Genomic DNA, 22,744 nt, shown 5'->3' on the forward strand with positions numbered 1-22,744 from the left:
TTTCCCTAATCAACTCCTATAATAGAATAATCTCTTTCATAGCCAGAAAAGCTACATGACATCTTTTCTGATAACACATTCCTTAAAAGAAATAATGATGTATTTACTTATATATTTCTATTTTCTCATTTCCAACAAAACTCATAGCAAATTTTGAAGAGAAAATGTATATTTTGTTATAATTTCCTGCCTGGCTAACTCTAGATGTCCTAAACTTCCAAAGCTTTGGTAGAGGATTTGAATAGATGTGAATGTCATTCAAATTCAAATTCAAACTGTCAAGGCAGTTTACTAAAAGTAAATAGAATAGTGAATGACTCAAACAACTCATAAAATATTCATATTGAAAAAACTATTGTTGCTGGCCAACGTAGGCTGCTTGGGAGAAGGTAAAGCTGTTTTGATAGTGCAATACTGATAGGAATCACTTATACTTGAGAAATTTTGCTACATAAATCACACATCCTCATTATCCCCACCCAGATTTAGCAACCAATATCTGAGGAAGTAGGGAAGAAATTCTGTGAATAATCAAATATCTGAGGAATAAAATTTATTAGACGAGTAAACCACAAGACTTAATTATTTGAAAATTTAATATTTTAATAAAATTGACTTTATCTTTACTATTTTTATAGCAACTTTTTAATTTAAAACTTCTAGGATACTGTTTAAAATGTTAAATTTTGGGGGATCCCTGGGTGGCTCAGCAGTTTGGCGCCTGCCTTTGGCCCGGGGCGCGATCCTGGAGTCCCGGGATCCAGTTGTGCGTCAGGCTCCTGGCACGGAGCCTGCTTCTCCCTCTGCCTGTGTCTCTGCCTCTCTCTCTCTCTCTCTCTGTCTATCATGAATAAATAAATAAATAAATCTTTAAAATAAATAAATAAATAAAATGTTAAATTTTATTATACTTGTGAATTCACATAAAGATACAAATTATTCTCAGAAAGTCACATTTCTGTTCATTTTTACTATATCAGAAAAAAGAAAACCTTTAAAGACTTTTATATACCCTGATGTTAGGAGAAGGGTGATTTCTCAGTAGTTGAAGAAGTACTGGGAAGGCATTTTCTTGTACAACAAATTGTTGACTGATAGGATTACTTGTATGGGCGACACCTATAAGAATATACACATCAGTAAGATAATATTTCTTTCCATCTTAGAAATGGTAAAGTCAAACACAGCTTGATATGTTGGGTTGGTTAAGTGTTCTAGCATAATATGGTTAATAAATTACAAATGGAAATGCTATATCAACACTATTTTACCTGAACTAATTTTTTAAAGGCAAAATGAATAAACATTGAAAAATTACTATTAGGAGTGTGGATGGTTTTCTAATAGTCACAAAACCAAGAAGTAAGAAATGTTAGTCTATCAAAGAACAGTGATATAATAGCTATCATTTATTAAAGATTTATTATTTGCAAGATACTTATGCTTATAGTTACTATTGTATTACATAAAATTTTTTTTAAAAAATATAGTTTAAAAAAAATATATAGTTTAACCAGGTGATTACCTGGTTAAAATTTGTAGATTCCTTAAATATACATACTAAAAAGATAATCTTACTATCTCCCTTTATAACAGAATAGCTTTAAGTTGTAGGCCTAATCTCAGTATAAAAACTTGTCATCTTTGTCTAGTGGATGTACAAATAATTCTAATTCTCTTATTTTGCCAACAAAAATCACAACATGTACACAGCAGGTTTATATACTTAAATATAAATACAAGTTCGGACCTGTCTTCTGAACAATAAAGAGAAGGCACTTATTATCATCTGGGGAAGTTTGAAGGAACTGGAGGAAATAGAAGTAGCAAAGAACCTGTTTGTTTCCTTGTCGCCTACCTACTCCCTCCTCCCCCCTCACTGGCCACCCAGGGGTGTGCACAGACATTGATTACATGAATATTTTTGATTCAGCTGACAGGTTTTGAATGCCTAATTCATCAGGAACTGAAGTAGGAAGTAGAGGTAAAAAGAGGAATTAGAGGATGCCTGGGAGGCTCAGTCAAGTGTCTGACTCTTGATCTCAGGTCAGGTGTTGATCTCAGGGTCGTGAGTTCAAGCCCTGCATTGGGCTCCAAACTAGGTGTGGAGCCTACTTTAAAAGAAAAAAAAAAGTGAAAAGAGGAATTAGAGTCTCTGTCCTCAAGGAGTCTATATTCTATAGGGGAAACAACTATTTAAATACATGATTTCAGCACAAGCAATAAGTGCTTTAACAGGGGTATAGAAAAATACGTTGAAGCAAAGAAAAGAGATTGCTAACTTCAGAGCAGGTGGAAAAGGAATAAGCAGGGAGATTTACAAGGGTGAAGGTGCTGGAGATGGGTCCCCCCAAATGAATATTTTAATGATAATGATTAGGAAAATGATGATGGTACTACAATAAGAATACCCTCAAATCTTTGACTGAATCTTCATGTGTTAATAATAGGATGAAACTCCATTAAGTTTGGAAAAGAACCACCACAAGCAGTAGGCTGAACAATTCTCAGAGCTCGCACAGGGCTAGGAATGGCTTGTGTTCTGTAACCAGAGTTCAGATACCTCATAATTCAAGGCGCTATACAAAGAATCAAGTCCTCGGAAGGATATCATCTTAATAGTGGAGGTAAGTTAGTTTCAGAGAAAACCCTGCTCTAGACTTGTCCTAATAAAGCTTGAAAACTAGCTGCAAAAGGAGTTAACTGATCCCAAGTAGGATAACTGCATGCCACAACAGAGCATACCTCCCTTTAAAGGAAAACAATAAAATCCAGTGTTGATGCGTTTATAACTCACAATGTCCAGCATTCAGTCAAAACTTATTATGCACAATTTTAAAATACAAAATACCTAAGATGAAATATATACAAGAATTGTATACTGGAAACTAGGAGTCATTGCTGAGAGATATTGAAGAAGACCTAAACAAGTCGAGAAATACACTGTGTTTATGGATCGGAAGATTTACTATTATTGAGATGTCTGTTCTTCACAAATTTATTTATAGATTTCATGTAATTCTAATATAAATAATAGAAGATTTTTTTCAGAAATTGACAGATTAATTTTTTAAATTATATGGAAATACAAAGGAACAACTAGACCTACTGGCCACTTTATAAAAGGAAAGAATCGTTATGGAAAAAGACTGGAATTGAAAAATGTGCCCCAGCATTAGAAACTCTATATAAAACATATAGTTCTTGAGATTCGAAAGAAGAAATATTTTTCTCTTAAACTTAAAAAAATAAGATTCCTTTAACTCAAAATAATCAAGGCTCACTGTCCTCATTATTCTTTTTAACCAGAGATGAAGGGCAAAACTGATTTTTAAAAATTCATAATTACGCCACTTTTACTCATTAAGGTCTTAGAGAAATAAAAAAAAAGGTAAGTCTTTTATAGATTAAATATGATTTACAGCTTTATCAATGGAGACAGAGAGGAAGGGAAGTATCTTACCGATATTTTAAGAATCGAAAAAAATTTACAAACCAATACAGATGGACCCCACTGCTCTGATGACACTCAGAAGTGTGCCTTCGGCTATTTTACTAATCCTCAGTAAGCGAATCAACGGTGCAATTCCGTTCCCTTCACATATTTGATTTTGATGCATCCTGCTATCCTTACTTAGGGCTATGACTGCTTCACCTCCTGGTAAAGAAAAACAAGAAGTAGGTCCGATGCTTCAATGTGCTGCTCTACACTGCAAATCGGCGCATAGAACATGACTTACCAACATACTGCATTTTAGCAGATGGTGACAAAAGCATGCTTATTATGAAGTTGTATCCAATCTGTTCCGCCATATACTTTTGTTGTTTCAGGGTTTGTCCTGCCAAGGCCCAAAGGGCTACAGCTCCTTGTTCCTTAACATCTATTTGAAATGCCTATAAAAAAAATTCATTCTTTCAATAAGCATTGACTAAACACGGTAGGAATGTCTTATAAAAAGTTTATTCTAGGGGCCCCTGGGTGGCCCAGTTGTTTAAGCGTCCGACTCTTGGTTTTGGCTCAGATCATGATCTCTCGGCTGTGAGATCAAGCCCATGTTGAGCTCCACACTCAGCATGGAATCTGCTTGAGATTCTTTTCCCCTCTCTCTCCCTCCCCCCACATGCACGAGCTCTCTTTCTTAAATAAATACATAAATAAAATCTTTTTTAAAAGTTTTATTCTAAAATTGGTTTTAGTTACTTTTTCACTTTACCTAAGTTCAATATTGAATACTTTGTCTACGAAAAATGTCAAATTATCATAAAATTCCTACCTTGAGAAGTTTTAAAAGATATTTACTTAATGATTCCTCCAGAAATGCCCTCTGTATAGATGGGTTATAACTTGCCAGTGATTCCACAGCCATTGCACCCTTCACTTGGACACTAAGTTGTTTCCCTTTAAAAAGAGCCACCAGTGGAGGGATGGCTCCTTCCGCCACCATAGCATCCTGAACACTCCTATTGTCACGTGCAACCTCAGCAATTGTAGCAGAAGATACAGCTTTCAACACATCTTCAAATGAATTCAAGAAACAGTTAAATAAATCTTTTAAAAATATAAAATTGCAACTTGTCATTAGATTCCCATATTATAAAGTCAAACTTACAGACAGTATAAAAAATTTAGAAAGTAAAGAAAAATAGAAATAAAACTGTCCAGATTCTCACCACCCAAACATAAATACTTCATTTAATCTCATTCACTTTTTAAAGAAAAAGATACATTTAAGTAATGTTGTAAACATATTTAATACAGTTGCACTATATGTACACTATCTTGAATTTTAATTTACCAGTAAAACATCAGTGTCTCCTAAATATTCCATTAATGAGTGTATTACATTTCCTTATCCATTCATTTAAAAAAAATACACATCATTTCCAACTTTTCACGATTTTAAACAATGTTTAGGAGAAATCCTGGCACATAAGCTATTTTTCCTTCCTGTTTTTGCCCTTAATATAGAGTCCCAGGAATTACTGGAATAATTTAATGCATCACAGCAAATTACTTTTCAAAAATGATAATGCATCTTATCCTTCCATCAGAGTATGAGTTTCAATGTTGCTGTATCTTTTTAAGAATCGATATTAAGAATAAATACATAAATTCAGCTAATTTGATAAGCAAAATATCATCTCATTTTATTTCATATTTTTTATTACTGCTGAATCTAAATAGTTTCATACATCTTATTAACCAGTTGTATTTGTTCTCTTTAAAACTTACAGAAAATTTGCAAGAATAAGTTAGAGAATTCCCTCAGGATTTAGCAACAATTTGTATACTTCCATTATTTTTTTAGCATTTTCTTTTTTTTTTTTTAAGATTTTATTTATTTATCCATGAGAGACACAGAAAGAGAGGCAGAGACACAGGCAGAGGGAGAAGCAGGCTCCCTGTGGGGAGCCTGATGTGGGACTCGATCCCGGGACCCCAGGGTCATGACCTGAGCCAAAGGCAGACGCTCACTACTGAGCCGCCCAGGTGCCCCCTATCTAAAACTCTTGTGAACAGAATTCCAAAGTTTTCAGATTTTAGAAGGTAGTGATTGCATATACTAAATATGACCGAAGATCCCAGGGAGTGTGGAAAAAACACATCTGCACTGAAATGTGTGAATAATCATTCTAAGAATGATGAAGTGCTCTGTAAGCTTTCCTCAGATAGTTTGCATTTGAAAAGCATTTTGTATACTTTCTGTTACATATTTCAGTTTCCATGGTGGGGTCATACAGACCTTTGTTAACAACACAGAGCAGGACAATTGTGTGCAGTAAAAAAGATGAAATCTGGGAATTAGAATATGAATGCAGGCACAAACATGAGTGCTAGAGTGTGAAATAAGCAGCTAAAGATTTAAAGATGGGTGAGGCAAAGGCTTAAGACAAACCAAACTCAACAGAGGTTGAGGAACTCCTAGAGATGGGGGTCAAGACTAAGGAGATGTTAATAAATCCATAGTCTCAAGAAACTGCATGTGATTCTTGCTTTGGGGCCATTTTACCTTAATCCATGAAATCTTAGAGTGGTTGACAATGGTTAAGACAATATTGGACTTAATAAAATTCCTTTGTGATCCCCTACAGCTCAACCAGCTAACAGCCAAGAGAATTATTTGTTATAGCACTAGAATTATAAACGAAGCATTTATAAATTATAAATGAAGAGAATAAAATAATTAACTTTTTTTCAAAATTATCTTCCTTGGAATGAGGAGATAATATAGATTATAGTATAGGATAAGTGACTTTCATTTAGATATGGCTAGAGCCCACAAAGAAACAATTTCAACGATTTATTTCTATAGCTTTCTTTCATGAATTTATGTCCTCCTTATTTGTTCAAATTGCCTCCATAATTTGTGCTTTGTTCTAGCATCTAGGGTTGGGAGGACGAAAAAAAAAAAAGGATAGGGAAAAACTAGTCCCTGTCTTTACATTTTTTGCTGGGGTGGGGGGGGTGGACAAAGGGAAATGGAGAACCTTAAGCTGGCTCCACACCCAGCATGGAACTGGACACAGGGCTCATTTTACAACCCCAAGATTATGACCTGAACTGAAATCAAGAGTTGGACATTTAACCAACTGAGCCACCCAGGCGCCCCACCCCCCCATCTTTAAATTTTAATCAAGGAGATAAAACACAAATGATACAATAAAGAACAATTATAAAAAAGTAAAAATTCTATGGCTAAAATAAGCATAAAAGCTGGCTCTCTCTAATGCTATTTTAATGAAGTATAGTTGACCTACAGTTTATATTAGTTTCAGCTGAGTAGCAGCGCATAGTGACTGGATGATTCTGTGCATTATCTCTAATGCTATTCTTAAAAATTATAAAGGAGGGGCACCTGTGTGGCTCAGTGGGCTAAGTGTCTGACTCTTGATCTCAGCTCAGGTCTTGATCTCAGGGTCCTGAATCCAGACCCTGTGCTGGGCTACACCTGGGCATGGGGCCTACCTACCATCACCACCAAAAAAGATAAAGTAGAGCACAGTTACTGATAGAGGGCCGATTAGAGCAGATGACCTTAGGGATTTGTAATAAAGGGAAAGGACTTTCTTTTTTTTTTTTTTTTTTTTAATATTTTTTTTCAATTTTTATTTATTTATGATAGTCACAGAGAGAGAGAGAGAGGCAGAGACACAGGCCGAGGGAGAAGCAGGCTCCATGCACCGGGAGCCCGACGTGGGATTTGATCCCGGGTCCCCAGGATCGCACCCTGGACCAAAGGCAGGCGCCAAACCGCTGCGCCACCCAGGGATCCCAAAGGGAAAGGACTTTCAAATGACTTCCCTATACAAGAGAGGTTCTTAGAAGATGATAATTACTTAACTTTGAAGCTCTAAAGTAAAAGAAAGCTTTCTGCAACAACTCCCTTTTCCATAACCCTGTCTTACATGTTAACCAACACATTTTTCCTATATTTATTCCTAGAGAACTAGGACAGAAAGATGAAAAGCAGGAGGAAGAAAAATAGGAAAGCTTCTCCACAATTTTTTTATCCCCTCAAATTTGGGGAAAACCATGGATTTGAAACTCCCCTTTTATGTGTATGCTCACTGAAATGAGAGAATTCTTAGAGAACCTAAGAGACCATTTGCTGTGCCTTCAAGAGCTACCCCATAGCTTGTGCTGTTCTTAGTGCTGATGCGTACCTCAGGTGTGGTAATTGGCCTAACGACCTAGAATCTGATATCCAATATCTAACAGCAAATCTGAAGTTTTTGCTGTAACTTATAAAATGTTCCTAATGATCAATATATGTGTTATTCACACAAGGAGTTATCTTTTCGAGTCCCTGGGCACATTACATTATTTTCATGATTTATGCCAGTTTTTCCATTTATTAAAAAATCTAATTAAATTTTTTTTAGACTATGGCTTTGAGAGTCAATTCCTTTTATAAACCTGGCATTTGAACTTGAGTGTTCCAGATACTTCGTGTATATTATATATGTCTAGTTCCATTCTAAGATAAATCCAGGACATGTATTCAGGTAGGACAAGTCTAACCTGTATTTGCTTCACTTGATATACTTGCTCACTTAGAAATAATACAGAAATTGAGGCTCACCTGAATCAGAACTCAGAAATGTGATAAGATATTGGATGCCTTTATGGTCTCTCACTGCTCTTTGATTTTGTTCATTTCCCATACATAATACCCGTATACAGTTCATTACATTTATTAGCACATTTTCTATGTTTAACTTCAAAAGACTTATCAGAGTTGGGATTCCATTCTAAAAATAAAGAAACAAAAAATTCATTACAATTGAATTATTTAAGATTTATGCAATCTTTGTTTAAGAACATAAATCTATAATTTTCTTACTATAATAATCTGCTTATGTAGGAGAGAATGAATGCCCATAAACAAATGTGTCTATTGGTGTCATTTATACTGGCATATTAAATAACAGTTAATACAAGTTTAGGCATAAAATAGCCTCCTCTACACCAAAATAAGTTAAGGCTACAAGTTCACTGCAACATGTGATAAATATCTAAAAAGTAAAGCAACTGAATAAGATCAATTGAATACACTGCCAATTTGGAAATATTTGCCATTGTAGACATTGTGCTGGTAATTGGTAATTATATTGGTGCAACACAAACTATTTTTAAATATGAATGTAATTTCCTAATTTAATTGGAGTAAAGATGGCTTTCTCTCCAGTAACAGAAATAATGCAAAACTGTAAGAAAGGTAAACGTAGCCTCATTTTCAATAACGGCAGGACACATCTGTAATGCTGAGGCCCCGTAAGTGTGGGTGAGCTTCCCGCGGGGATGAGCCCCTCCATGGCCACTGTCCTAGGGGCCGCTTGCCTCCTTCTTGGGGGCAGACACAGAGATACACGCCTCCCTGAGTGACACCGTGGGACTGGGGACCAGGGTGTCAGCAGGCCCCGGGCCTAGTGAACATAAAGGCTCAAAACTTAAGGAAGGCCAGGGTGAACGAGTCGTGAGGACCAGATGTGTTTGGAAGGACCCGCTGAGCCAGAGAGGATGGAGAGCCACCAGCCTCCCTGGCCATTCCTCAGCGCCTCCTGCAGCCAGTGGCCTTGACAGGACCGCTGACGCCTCCCTCCAGACAGACGACAGGCGGCCTTGGCCAAGTGATAGGTTTCCCAGGGCCAAGGCCCCTCTGGAGCCACAGGCCAATGCTGGTAGTATTTCCCGGGCCCTGGTGCCGCCCTGGGGAAGGGGACAGGGACCCGACACCCTGCGCTGTGCTGGCCCTGCTACTGTCCCGGGCCACTTCACCGTGGCCCCCAAGGGATGCCACCAGGCCTGCTCCTTGCCACCCCGACCGCGCTCCTCCCTGGGGGTGCCCCCCCCCCACCCCCCGGGTGCAGCAGCAGGGCCTCTGCCCTGGAGGAATTGCTGTCAGGCAAAATGATATTCTATGAAAGAAACGTACATATCTGGCAATCACATCCTTGTTTTCCAGCTGGGCAACGTCATATAAAATGACAGCACATCGAGAATGCAGCTCAGGCTCGTCGGAGGCCAGTAAGCCAAGGAGAGCTGGCACGCCTCCGGCCGCCACGACGGCGCGCACCACACTGGCCCGGGTCGACAGGTTACTCAGTAACCCAACTGTTTTGCACTGCAATTTTATTTTGGAGCCTTTTAACAGATTGATTAAGGCAGGGATGGTACCTGCAATGAAGAGATCAAGAAAAGGTATGAATTATTTGTAACCATTTATAGTCGACTTATTACGATAGTCACTGCCATGTAAACAATTAGCAAGTAATTCTAGAGGTATTTACAAAATTATTTGAATCTATATGAATATACTTTTCGGGCTTCTCTATAATTCAGGCAGTTCTCATTGTTCACACATTGGATTTCCGCACAGCACACAAGCCTGTGTTTCATACTGCTAACTCCCAGCCACCTTGGAAGCATGCACTTCTGGCTTAAGATAATCGAGGAATAGATTCTTTGAGCTACCATATGATAGTGTTCGGTTTGGGTATTTCATCCAATTTTTGTGGCAGTGTTTATGCAATTGTTTGAGCATTTTATTATATTTTACCCCCCCCCCCTTTTTTTTGCAAGCAACTGAAGACAAAAAGTGCTGAATCTACTAAAAGGCAACTTTAGCTTCACTAATTACAATTGGTTCAAGGATGGAGATCACTGGGTCTGGTGAAAAATAGAGAATCTGGCTTCAGCTAGATGCTTGTTGTATCAGTTCAATGTGAAAGAAAGGAAAATAACACTCTAGAGCACACAAGAAGTGCTGGAAAAAAATAGAATGGGTATAATTAGGTCTTTACTTATCTACCTGAAATGAAACCTCCTTCATGACTTATCTATGGTTCACTTTTTGGACACAGAGCTTTTTGTACATATTTTTAGGAACACTAACGGTTAGTTTGGGGTACAACTTATATTTTGTATTCATTCATTTATTCATTCAACAAATATTTATGGATCATTTCATGTGTGCCCAATATCCACATTAGAGCTGTGGATACCATACTGACAGTGCAAATAAAATATTTCCATCATTTCAGAAAGTTATATTGAATAATAGTGTTCTCAAAACAACCCAATGATGTAAGGAATCATTTGATTAATGAGGAAATTAGGATTAGAGAGGGCAAGCAATTAGCCTAAGTTCTAAATGCAGAGCTAGTTACAAACCCAGGGCTGACACAAAAACTGCTATTTTTAAAAGTTCTGATTTGAATTCCAGCTAGTTAACATACCGTATGATATTAGTTTCAGGCATTCAATATGGTGAGTGATTCAACACTTCCATATAGACCCAGTGCTCATCACAAAGAAACTTATATTTTAATTAAAAAAATAAATTGTGTAGGTACAGAATAAGAATAATTTCTAAGTGAAAGTAAATATAAAAGGTAGCATAATAAGTAATTTAATATAATTTTTAAGTTTGCAAATTTTTAGAAAAGTGGAATTTATAAAGTGTTTTGATCATGTGCAACTTCCATGTGAAAAATAAAATAAGAGGTTGTCAGAGAAAGACAAATACCATATGATTTCACTTCTACGTGGAATGTAAAAAACCAAAATAAGTGATTAAACAAACAAAAAGTAGAATCAGACCTATAACAAAGAACTAACTGATGATTGCCAGAGTGGAGGGAGGTGGAGGGAATGGGTAAAAAAAAGAAGGGGGGGGGAGAAAGGGAATGGGAGCTACAGACTTCCAGTTAAGGAATGAGTTAATCCTATGAATAAAAGGTTGGGCATAGGAAATACAGCCAATGCTATTGTAATAGAGTTGCAGGGAGTACAACATGAAGAGGTATTTTCCCAAAGAAGACATCCAGATGGCCAACAGACACATTAAAAGATGCTCATCACTCATCATCAGGGAAATGCAAATCAGAACCACAATGAACTACCACTGCACACCTGTCAGAATTAGAATTAACAACACAAGAAACAACAGGATGTGGAGAAAGGGGAACCCTCTGCACTGCTGGTGGGAATGTGAACTGGTGCAGTCACCCTGGAAAACTGTGTGGAGGTTCCTCAAAGAGTTAAAAATAGAATGACCCGATGATTCAGAAATTGCACTACTAGGTAGTTATCCAAAGGATACAAAAATACAGATTCAGAGGGGTACGCGTCCCCTGATGTTTACAGCAGCATTATCAACAATAGCCAAATTACGGGAAGAGCCCAAATGTCCAATGACTGATGGGTGGATAAAGAAGATGTGGTGTACATTTGCTTCGATGTGGATGGAACTGGAGAGTATTAAGCTGAGTGAAATAAGTCAATCGGAGAAGGACAAACATTATATGGTCTCATTCATTTGGGGAATATAAATAATAGTGAAAGGGAATAGAGGGGAAGGGTGAAGAAATGGGTAGGAAATATCAGAAAGGGAGACAGAACATGGAAGACTCCTAACTCTGTGAAACGAACTAGGGGTGGTGGAAAGGGAAGTGGACGGGGTGGGTGGGGGCGACTGGGTGACGGGCACTGAGGTGGGCACTTGATGGGATGAGCACTGGGTGTTATTCTGTATGTTGGCAAATTGAACACCAATAAAAAATAAATTTATTATTAAAAAAAGAAGAAGAAGTGGTGTATACGTACAGTGGAATATTACTCAGCCATCAAAAGAGCAAAATCTTGCCATTTGCAATGATGTGGATGCAGCTAGACTGTATTACGCTAAGTGAAGTCAGTCAGTGAAAGACAAATACTATATGATTTCACTAATATGTGGAATTTAAGATAGAAATCAGGTGAACATATGGGAAGGGGAGAAGAAAAAAAAGGAGAGAGGTAAGCAAACCATAACAGACTCTTATTGATAGAGAACAAACTGAAGGTTGATGGAGGAGGCGGGTCGGGATGGGTTAGACGGGTGGTGAGTATTAAGGAGGGCGCTCATGATGAGCACCGGGTGTCGTATGTAAGTGACCGATCACTGAATTCTACTCCTAAAACCATTGCTGCACTTTATGTTAAGTAACTAAAATTTAAATAAAAATTGGGGGGAAAAGTAGCATTGCATGGTGACAGATGGTAGCTACACCCACGGGGAGCACAACAAAATGTACAGAATTGTTGAATCACTATGTCGTATACTGAAAACTAATATAACATTGTGTGTCAACTATACCTGAATTAAAAATATATAAATGTATAATATTTATACATTAATAAATATAAATATAAATATATTTATCAGGTAAAGGAAGTGATTTTAGAAAAAAATAGAAACTTAAAATCAACTAAAAAGTTTCCTCTACAATTTAAAATAGATTTTAAGGGGCACCTGGCTCGGTTAGTTAAGTGTCTGGTCCGAGTCCTGGGACTGAGGCCTGCGTGGGCTCCTCTGCTCAGCAGGGAGGCTGCTGCTTTCTCGCCCTCTGTGCTCTCCTGCTTTCTTTCTCACTCCCTCCCTCTCAAAAAATAAATAAATAAAACCTTTAAAAAAATAGATCTTAAAGTGATTGAATATAATTATAGCCCTACATAAAATAGTGTAAGCAAAACACAATTAATAGGTTTTTTATTACCTGCATCCAAAATACACTTCCAGTATCCATCATTTGCTAAACAAATTACTTCCAAGGACATCACAGCCATCATCCTTCGTTTATAGCTCTCACACTGCAACATTTCTGGCAAATGTTCAACAGAAAAACGCATGTTGTAAGTGTTTATAAGTTGCCTTCTGTGAGGTGCTGAACCAACGCCCATCATCTTTTAAATTAGGAGGGAATGAATGTGAGGGAATCTTTTTCTTTTTTTCTTCATTTTTTAATATATATTTTTAAGATTTTATTTATTCCTGAGAGACCCCGAGAGGCAGAGACCCAGGCAGAGGGAGAAGCAGGCTCCCTGCATGGAGGCCGACATGGGACTTGATTCCAGGACCCTGGGGTCACTCCTGGAGCCGAAGGCAGGTGCCCAACCACTGAGCCCCCCAGGCATCCCAGAGGGAAACTTTTTCACTTCAGTTTTAATTTCCTTCCTCTTTCCTTGTTTTGTTTTGTTTTGTTTTTAATTTGCTTTTTTGATGGAGAAGAGGATAGACAGACTTTTGGAGAAAGTTGGGCCGCTTAGGTGGCTCAGTGGGCTAAGCGTCTGTCTCCGGCTGGGCCAAGGTCCTGGGGTTGGTTCCACACCGGGCTCCCCGCCCATGAGGAGCTGGCTTCCCCCTTCCCCCTCCCCCTTCCCCTTGCTTATGTTCCCTCTCTCTCTCTCTCCCTTTCTCTCATGTTCTCTCTCAAATAAATAAATAAAACCTTTGAAAATAAATTGTATAAAATATAACCTGGGTCATTATTATTTGATTTTAATTTAGAAATAAAAGTACACATGAAATATAGCTCCGTATTATTTGTATCTGTGGTCTTAACAAAACGTCTCTGATAGTCCATTGTTGGAGACCTGGGGGCATGTCCAGTATTCCCTCTATTTCCCAGCGCCCGGAGGTGCCTGGGCCGGGGTGACCCAGGCTGCTGGTGACCCAGGCCGCGGTGACCCAGGCCATGGTGACCCAGGCCGCTGCGGGCTGCGCGGGGTACTCACCGACCAGGGTCGCCCACACCGGGAGCTCAGGGATGCTCAGCGCTATAATGTGCTTGAGGACCTCCGTGTGGAAGCTGAGCACCGACAGGTGAATTATATTATTGCCCTTAGTATCGGTTTTCCTCCAGTTAGCACCGAGGGACAACAGGTAGCGGATCGTGTCCAGGGCCCCCGAGGTGGCAGCGAGTAGCAGCGGGGTGCACTGATTCCTAAAGAGCGAGGGACAGGCCGCGGTGACCGCAGTGACCAGGGCCCTGGGGCGGCCGCCCTGCAGTCGGGGAGCTGTGCCCGCGGCCCTCGGGGCACCGACTCCGCCCACACCCTGTCCGCGCGCGCTCCGGTCTGAGGGCTCCCCGGCAGGTGCATCCCCCCCCCACCCCCCGCCCATCCCTCCGCCCCGCTCTGGCCCGAGGGCTCCCCCGCAGGTGCATCGCCCCCGCCCCGCCCATCCCTCCGCCCCCCTACGGTCAGAGGGCTCCCCCGCAGGTGCATCCCCCCCCGCCCCGCCCATCCCTCCGCCCCGCTCCAGCCCGAGGGCTCCCCCGCAGGTGGGTGGCGCTGTGTGCCGCCCCCAAGGCCGCATCCTCGCGTGTCCCCGCGGCAGGTGCAGGCGCACCTCGGCCTGAGCGGGGCCCGGGGACAGGAGCGCAGGAGGACGGCGCCCCGGGGCGGGCCGCGAACCCCCGTCGCGGGGCGCCCAGACTCACCCAGCGGCTGCCTCCGCCTCGAGCTGCGCGGGGTCCCGTCTGCAGAGTGCGGCGGCCACGCAGATGTTATCGTAGAAGGCGGCGAAGTGGATGGGCAGCCAGCCCCGGCCCGCGGCCAGCGTGAGGTCTGCGCGGAAGCTCAGCAGGCACACGGTGGCCTCCAGGGCGCAGGCCTGCGCGGCCAGGTGCAGGGGCGTCGGGCCTGGGGGGGGCTCAGGTGAACCCGGGCTCGGCCGGCCACCCCGACCCCCCGCCTCCGGCCCAGGCCGTGACCCCGGGGACCCGGGATGGAGGCCGGAGTCGGGGTCCCCGCAGGAGCCTGCTCCTCCCTCCGCCTGGGCCTGTCTCTCTCTCTCTCTCTCTCTGTCTGTCTCTGTCTCTCTCTCTGTGTGTCTCTCATGAATAAATAAATAAAAAATCTTTAAAAATAAAAAAACCCACGCCTTTTCCATATCCATCCACAGACCTGAGTGCCACGAAATAAAGGCTCTAGAGACCTTGGTGCTGGGATGTAAAAGCTCCAAGAAGAGAAAACAAGTAAATAAAAGCTCCAAGAAGAGAAAACAAGTAAATAAAAGCTCCAAGAAGAGCACCGCAAGCATGGATTCAGGACATTCTAGAATTCCTTTAACTCAGGACGTCTGACGGTTAAAATTTAACCCTTCTTCTTCATAAATTAAGAACAAATAACATTGAAACTATTACATACATGAAAAATTAAGTCCATGTATAAAATAGTGTGTGATCAAATTAGCTGTTTCTTGTAAAATAGGAAATCCTATTTTATGTATTTTTTAGTAGGAAGATCCTCTGAAATTGAAGGAAAAACACGCTCACAAAGGCCTTTCTGGGTCACTAGCTCCAGTGGGTGTTTTCAATTCTTATCTTACCTTCAACAGTAAGGTTCTTCCTGTTTAAAATAGTTGTTTCCCCGTGGCCTGGGGGATGCCATGCCGCCGCCTATTTTTCTGCTACCGCTCGGGCTACCCCTTCACAGTCTCCTTTGAACCTTCTCGTTGTCTTGACGCCTACATGAGCCTTACGGTGTGTCTTGGGCCTTTTTATCTTTGCAGTGGCTTCACCTACCACCTAAGAGTTCATGACTCCCAGGATTCCTTCTCTAGATCTACTGTTTCTCTACAAGCTCCACGTCTTTACCTCCAGCATCTCACGAGCTGTGTCCACACCGCCTCAACGTAACACGCTCCAAACTGAACGGTCTCTCCCTCCCTACCAACGTGGTCCTCTTCCTCTGCGGCCAAGATCCGAAGGCCGGCAGCGTCCGGCCAGCTCTGCTAACCAGCAACCTGGGGACCCAGTATCTCCTTCTCACTTCACCTCCATAGCAAGTCCGCCACCACGTCTAAGCACCTCTAGAACCTTCTCTGCTGCCTCCACCGCCCACACTAAGCTTCCCATCTTGCTCTTGCTCTTCAATCCGTCATTGCAAAATGTAAATCTGACCTTTTCACCTACTTGCTGAAAGCTTTTCAGGGGCTTCTGCAGGCCCTCTGATCAAGAACTTAGGAGAAGGATCCACAGGCTTCAATTTAAATGGAAACAGAACCAGGCCGTGCCCCTCGTGCAAAAACCCCAGAATGGAACACAACCTGCGCCCTTCGCTTGGGCCTCTCCGCGGCTCCTCTAAGGCAGGGTGAGCAGCCCATGGCCCAGCTTGCTGGGGGCCCCGCACGCCTGCTGCCCGGCCGAGCCTGCCCCACGGGAGGCTGAGGTATCCGGGCCCGGGGCTACTCCTGCTGTCCAAGGGCTCCTTCTCCCGAGCCCTGCCTCTCCGGCTCCGCTCCTCAGCCCCAGGGGTCATTCCTCAGGCTGTCCAAGCCCTCCTCGCGGGCCTCTGGTCATCTCCAGTGTCATCTCCAGTGTCATCTCCAGTGTCATCTCCAGTGTCTGCCCTGGGCCATGCAGCCATGTGACAGCGCTCCAGGTCCGGTGGCGCAGGGCACCCACGTCGGGCCCGTCCTGCCGACAAGTAGGAGGCTAAACACCGAGGGAATCGCGACCCTTCCTGGGTCTGATTGAGGAGCAAGGTGTTGGGGCCAGAGGCTGCCCCGAGGCTGGAGACACCACGTGCCAGGGAGGATCACGCGCCTGCGAAGCCTCCGCAGGACCAGCGCTGGCACAGCCTGGCGCCTGCAGGAGGAGCTCCCCGCCCCGATGTCCTTCGGGAACCTTGCAGTGGCCTTCCAGGCGCGGGCGCCTCGAGGGGGCCCCAGCCTTCCCGCCAAAGCCCGGCTCCCGAGGGCTGGCAGGCCGCTGAGCCTGGGGTTTGGCAACGTGGGCAGGTGGGAGCCGCGTTAGACGGCTGGCTGCTGGCCCACTGCGGCGGTCACAGTTAGAGTCCAGGGGACCCGCCTTTGGCCTGGTCCTTCCAGTGCACATCAGACCCCCTCATGCTTGGGGGCTGGGAGGCAGGGGAAGAACCATCTGGAGACACAGGACAGCAGCCCAGCTTTCTCAACAAGGCCGGCCCTCAGGAGAGACCGGCTTACCGGAGCCTAACCTACCTGGGGGGGGGGTCCCCCACTGTACGCCCTCCACCACCCCGGCACACCTACCCGGGGGCCAGGGCGGCAGGTCCATGTGGAGCTCGGCTCCCCGAGGCTGCTCGCTGCTCTCGGCAACACAAACAGATCAAATGGCCTGAAGAGACTTTTCTAAAAACCGCAGCGACCCCCTCCCTGCCCCCCCACGCCTTGCTCCATTCCTGCATCCCTCTCTTACTAGAAATGCTGAACCGTGGCCTCCCCCTCGGGCCTCCAAATCAGAATCTGCATTTTATTTTTTTATTTTTATTTTTTTTAGAATCTGCATTTTAACCAGATCCCTAGATGGTTCTTTTGTGCTTGAAAGTTTATCCCAGAGGAGTGGGACAGTGTTCTCCCTCCAACACTGCGGACATTTCTGTTTGTGACACGTGCGGGCGGTGGGGGTGGGGGTGGGGGCTGCAACTGGCAGTTAGTGGGTGGAAGCCAGGAGTCATACCAAACATCCCTCTTCTTTTTTAAAGACACTTTTTAATTCAATTTAAATCCAATTAACATACAGTGTCTTCTTAGTTGCAGAGGTAGAGTTCAGGGATTAATATGAAACGCTCCATAGTGCACGGGGAGGCCCCAGGCCACAGTGTCCGCAGTGCTGAGGGTGAAAACCAGCGGCCTAAGAGCTAGAAATAGGGACGTCCTGGAGGGGTGTCTGTAGTCTGGAGAAGCCATCCTCTGGGTGAGAACCCTGGTCTAGGGAAAATTACGGCCTGAAAGCCGTATTTATTCCTTTTTCCTGAATATCTACCTCACATCGCTCTGCTACCTCTGCCAGTGATCGTCAAATACTACCCCACAACTATCCACTCATGTAGTCATTTAACAACTCCTTCCGAGTCACGTACTAATGCCGGGCTTTCTCCTGGGCACTAAAACATCATGGCAAAGTGAGCCAAATCCTTGCCATTTGTGGAGCTTATTCAAGCGAGGGAGACACAAGAGAGGGAGCATATCCTGTAAGGTAGGGAGAAGTGGTACTGAGAAAATGAAAAAAGAAAGCAATAATGCAGGAAGCACACCACTGTTACTCAACTGTAAATCTCTACAGGGTGAGTGGGCCAGTAAGGTCCAGGCCCTCCACCCAGCCACCTCCCTTTACCACCCACCCTACAGAATTTGCAATCCCCGTCCTTGGGCTGTCAGCATCTGCCAATGGGAACTGCTGGCAGGAGATCAGAGAAGGGGTAGAAAGAGGCCGGCACACTTACCCTTAAGAGCATCTCAGGGTAGCTGCATTCCTCCACCAGTGGAAGATGGCTAATTTGAACAGTGCCCTCCCCACTGTGAGTTTCAACTCTTTGTAAATGGGTTCTTTAAAAATAAACTCTCCTTAGCAAGAAGATGCAACGGGAAAAAGACAATCCCTTCAACATGTTGGGAAAACTGGACAGCAACATGCAGAGGAATGAACCTGGACCACTTTCTTACGCCACACACAAAATTAAACTCAATGTGGATTAAGGATCTAAATGTGAGACCTAAAACCATAAAATCCTAGAGGAGTTCATGGGCAGTAATTGCTCTGACATCAGCCACAATAACATCTTTCTAGATATGTCTCCTGAGGCAAAAGAAACAAAAGCAAAAAAAGAACTATTGGGATCACATCAAAATAAAGAGCTTCTGCACAGTGAAAGAAACAATCAACAAAACTAAAAGGCAACCTACTAAACGGGAGAAGATATTTGCAAGTGATATAACTGATAAGCGGTTAATATCCAAAATATATATAAAACTTATAAAACTCAACACCCAACAAACAAATAATCCAATTTAAAAATGGGCAGAAGACACCAACAGACATTTCTCTAAAGAAGACATCCAGATGGCCAACAGACACATGAAGAGATGCTCAACGTCACTAATTATCAGAGAAATACAAGTCACACCCACAATGAGGTATCACCTCATACCTATCAGAATGAGTAAAATAAAAAACATAAGAAACAAGTATTGGTGTGGAGGCTGAGGAAAAAGAATCCTCATGCACTGTTGGTGGGAACGCAGACTGGTGTAGCCATTGTGAAAACCCGTATGGAAACATTCCTCAAAAAATTAAAAATAGAGTTACCATCTGATACAATTATCACACTGCTGGGCATTTGCCCAAAGAATTCAAAAACCCTAATTCAAAGGCTACACAGACCTCTATGTTTATTACAGCATTATTTACAATAGCCAACATATGGAAGCAGACCAAGCATCCATTAATAGAAGAATGGGGAAATATATGATATATGCATATAAAATTATATAATTTGATTATATATTTTATATATATAATGGAATGTTACTCAGCCATGAAAAGGAATGAAATCTTGCCATTGCAATGCCATTTGCCATTGCAAATATGGATGGATCTAGAGAATATAATGTGAAGTGAAATAGGTAGATTGGAGAAAAACAAATACTATATGATTTCATTTATATATGGAATTTAAGAAACAAACCAAACAAAGAAGAAAAGAGACAAAAAACAGACTCTTAAATATTCAGAACAAACTGGTGGTTCCTGGAGGGGAGGAGTGCGGATGGGTGAGGTAGAGGACGGGAAGTAAAGACCACACTGACCATGATGAGCACTGAGTAATGTATAGACTTGCTGAATCAGTGTATTATACCTCTGAAACTAATATAAAACTGTACATTAATCGTACTAGAATTTATTTTTAAAGATTTTATGTATTTATTCATGAGAGATACCGAGAGAGAGGTGGAGACACAGGCAGAGGGAGAAGCAGGCTCCCTGTGGGGAGCCTGAGGCGGGACTCGATCCCAGGACCCTGCAGTCATGCCCTGGGCCCAAGGCAGGCGCTCAGCCTGAGCCCCCCAGGGATCCCTATGCTGGAATTTAAAAAAGAAGTTAAACTCTTGAGTTGGAAGAATGGCTACATTATGCTATGATGCTATGATTCACACTTTCATGTCAGGTTCACTGTGTTGCTGGCTGTGTGTTCTGGGAATAAAGAAACCAAGCTGAAGCTGGTTGTCACTGATCAATTAAATATGGCTAAAACCTGAAAAAAATTAGCCCTCCTTGAATCATCCTGTGTAGAGTGTGAAGGCATGGGGGTCTTTCAGAGACATCTATAGAGGGAAGATGGGCCCTTTAACATGTTTTCTGAATCTCCATATTTTTTTAAGTAGGCTTTTGTTTAATCAATTTATTTTTTTCTTCATTTTTTTTTAATTGGAGTTCAATTTGCCAACATATAGCATAACACCCAGTGCTCATCCCGTATTCAATACTTAGGTCCCATCTCTCAGCTCAGTCAAGAACGCCTCATCCTCAGACCTAACAGATCGTTATTGTCACTAGATGGCAGGGTATCTGGATAATAGTCACTGCCTTTTTTTTTGGCATAAAAACCACTTTGGGGCCTGATTTTATAAAAATAGTAGAGGTAACTACAAATTCCACAGGTAAAAGAAAAAAAAAACAAGACTTAAGAGAAATATGAATAAATAACCATGGACAGAAAAATACTTCAAAATATATACAAAAACATCATTATGTGACATTGTCCTGTGACGGGACATTTGGTAGACTGTATAGCTTAAGGAGAGTTTTAACAGGTGCAATAAGCTTTCCGAGCACCAGCTACTTTACTTACGTCTTACCGTTTCTTTCTCTTTTCGTGTCCATTTTTGATGACTCTGTTTTAAAAGGAAAACAGCAATATGATCATTTATGTACAGCAGTTCCCCACATTAGTCAAAACAGACTCCTGGGAATACGAACAAACGGCCACGTCCAGCTGCCAAGGGCGGGACCGCTTGGACCAGGACCGCGAGGCGGTGAGGCCGACCCCGCAGAGGGTGGGGGTGGCCCGGGTCACTGTCCCCAGGCGCCCCCGAGGCCTGCGCGGTTCTGAGCTGTGGGGTCCTGTGCGCAGACTTGCAGGCAGAGTTGCACATTTTCCATACTTCAAAATCTACCCGATTCTCACCAAATGGAAATCCAAACAGTCACAAGATGAAGGAGAGACTTCAATTTACAAATGAATTTTTTCACACCAAAAACGGCTTCTACTATGGTACATCTGTAAAAAGCCGCGTACTCATTGCATCTACATTTAACTGAGTTTGTGCTCTACTGTCACCAATCGAAGCGTCTTACTATCAAGACATTTAAATTACATTGATAAGGGAACAGAATTTATTTGTAGTCAATAGGATGAAAGCAGAATATTTTGTTTCGGCGTGTGAAAATTTAACACAACTTTTTAAGAAATCTAGTTAAAATATAAAATTGTAATTTCTTATTGCCAGTCTTGAGGCATCAGCTCTTCCTGATATTTTATCTCTATTTTCTTCTTCAGTTATGGACGTCTTCTGCTTTCATTTTCAACGTTCTCATTTTTATACTGATTACATTTATTCTCGCGAATGCATGTATCAGTATGCATACTTAATAATCAGGAAAAATGGCTTTTTAAAGTCAAAGCTAAGCCTTAAAGGAGCCATTAATCTAAAAAAATATTATTATGGATACTTTTTTATTAATTACAATTTAATTTTACGTATTTTGAAGAAACTACTCCCTGGTTGAGAACTCTGGGCTAAGAAACGGATGTCCTGTTGTGTTCTCTATTTATCCACCTTTTCTCTGAATTCTTATAGGACATCACTGCATATTAATTACCACAGGGATTATCAAATGCTTCCCTGCATCCGCCCCACCATGCGTTCACCCAACAACCGCTTCCTGAGCACCTATGACGCCGGGCTGTCTTCCGGGAGCTCGGATATTGTGGCAAACAAAGTAAACCAAGTCATTGCCTTTTATGGGGCTCATATTTAAGTGAGGGAGACACAATAAACAAATAAATACTACTATAGGAGAGCCATAGGTGATACTTTGAGAACTGCAAGGAGCCCCTCTGACATAAGAGAAACAAAACTCTCCACTTTGCTCTAGGTACCAAGACCAAATTATAATCTTGCTCTAAAATTAACACATATTCTTAATTCTGAATAGTGGTAATAAATAAAAGAAAAACAGTTTAAATTTCAAGAACCTTGTGGTACCTTGGTTAAACATAATATAGCGTCTCTGGTTGACGTTGAAGTTGGCGTTGCACAGTTGACATATCACGGCGACTCTGTTGTGTAGAGCAGCATGATGGAAAATAGTATAACCGGCCTCATCTGAAACATTGATGGTCGAGCTTGAGGTTTTACGGCTAAATGTATGGAAAACTGCAGATAATCCTCTTTCAACAGCAGACTTCATACCAAACGGGATGCTCTAAAATTATTAAGAGGCCCAGAATAATTTTTTTCAAAATACACTTAAAGTTTAGCTTAAGGAAATAACAATAAATATACCTTACCAGAAATGTATGATCCAGGAATCTATAGCCTCCACACTGGCAAAATGTGGAATTTTAATTTCATATTGAAAACTTTATTTA

At 42.1% G+C, this 22,744-nt stretch overlaps 1 protein-coding gene across 8 annotated transcripts in view; it reads right to left on the reverse strand.

Moving 5' to 3' along the window:
* Nucleotides 1-22,744, reverse strand: part of ANKAR (ankyrin and armadillo repeat containing) — a 51,855-nt gene that overhangs the window by 13,743 nt on the left and 15,368 nt on the right. For all 8 annotated transcript variants that reach the window (XR_013372723.1, XR_013372724.1, XR_013372725.1 and 5 more), the window contains exons 7-17: nucleotides 22,359-22,578; nucleotides 20,949-20,984; nucleotides 14,767-14,968; nucleotides 14,060-14,268; nucleotides 13,042-13,146; nucleotides 9,438-9,679; nucleotides 8,085-8,253; nucleotides 4,275-4,516; nucleotides 3,741-3,894; nucleotides 3,497-3,658; nucleotides 1,013-1,119 (exon numbers count right to left, since the gene is read on the reverse strand). Coding sequence is in view for 2 of the 8 variants with exons in the window: in XM_077884764.1 (XP_077740890.1) it covers nucleotides 1,013-1,119; nucleotides 3,497-3,658; nucleotides 3,741-3,894; nucleotides 4,275-4,516; nucleotides 8,085-8,253; nucleotides 9,438-9,679; nucleotides 13,042-13,146; nucleotides 14,060-14,268; nucleotides 14,767-14,968; nucleotides 20,949-20,984; nucleotides 22,359-22,578 (1,848 nt within the window). In the remaining 6 variants the exon portion in view is untranslated. The remainder of the gene's footprint in view (nucleotides 1-1,012; nucleotides 1,120-3,496; nucleotides 3,659-3,740; nucleotides 3,895-4,274; nucleotides 4,517-8,084; nucleotides 8,254-9,437; nucleotides 9,680-13,041; nucleotides 13,147-14,059; nucleotides 14,269-14,766; nucleotides 14,969-20,948; nucleotides 20,985-22,358; nucleotides 22,579-22,744) is intronic.

Source organism: Canis aureus, chromosome 36, assembly GCF_053574225.1.
Source record: "Canis aureus isolate CA01 chromosome 36, VMU_Caureus_v.1.0, whole genome shotgun sequence".
NCBI classification, from domain to species: Eukaryota; Metazoa; Chordata; class Mammalia; order Carnivora; family Canidae; genus Canis; species Canis aureus.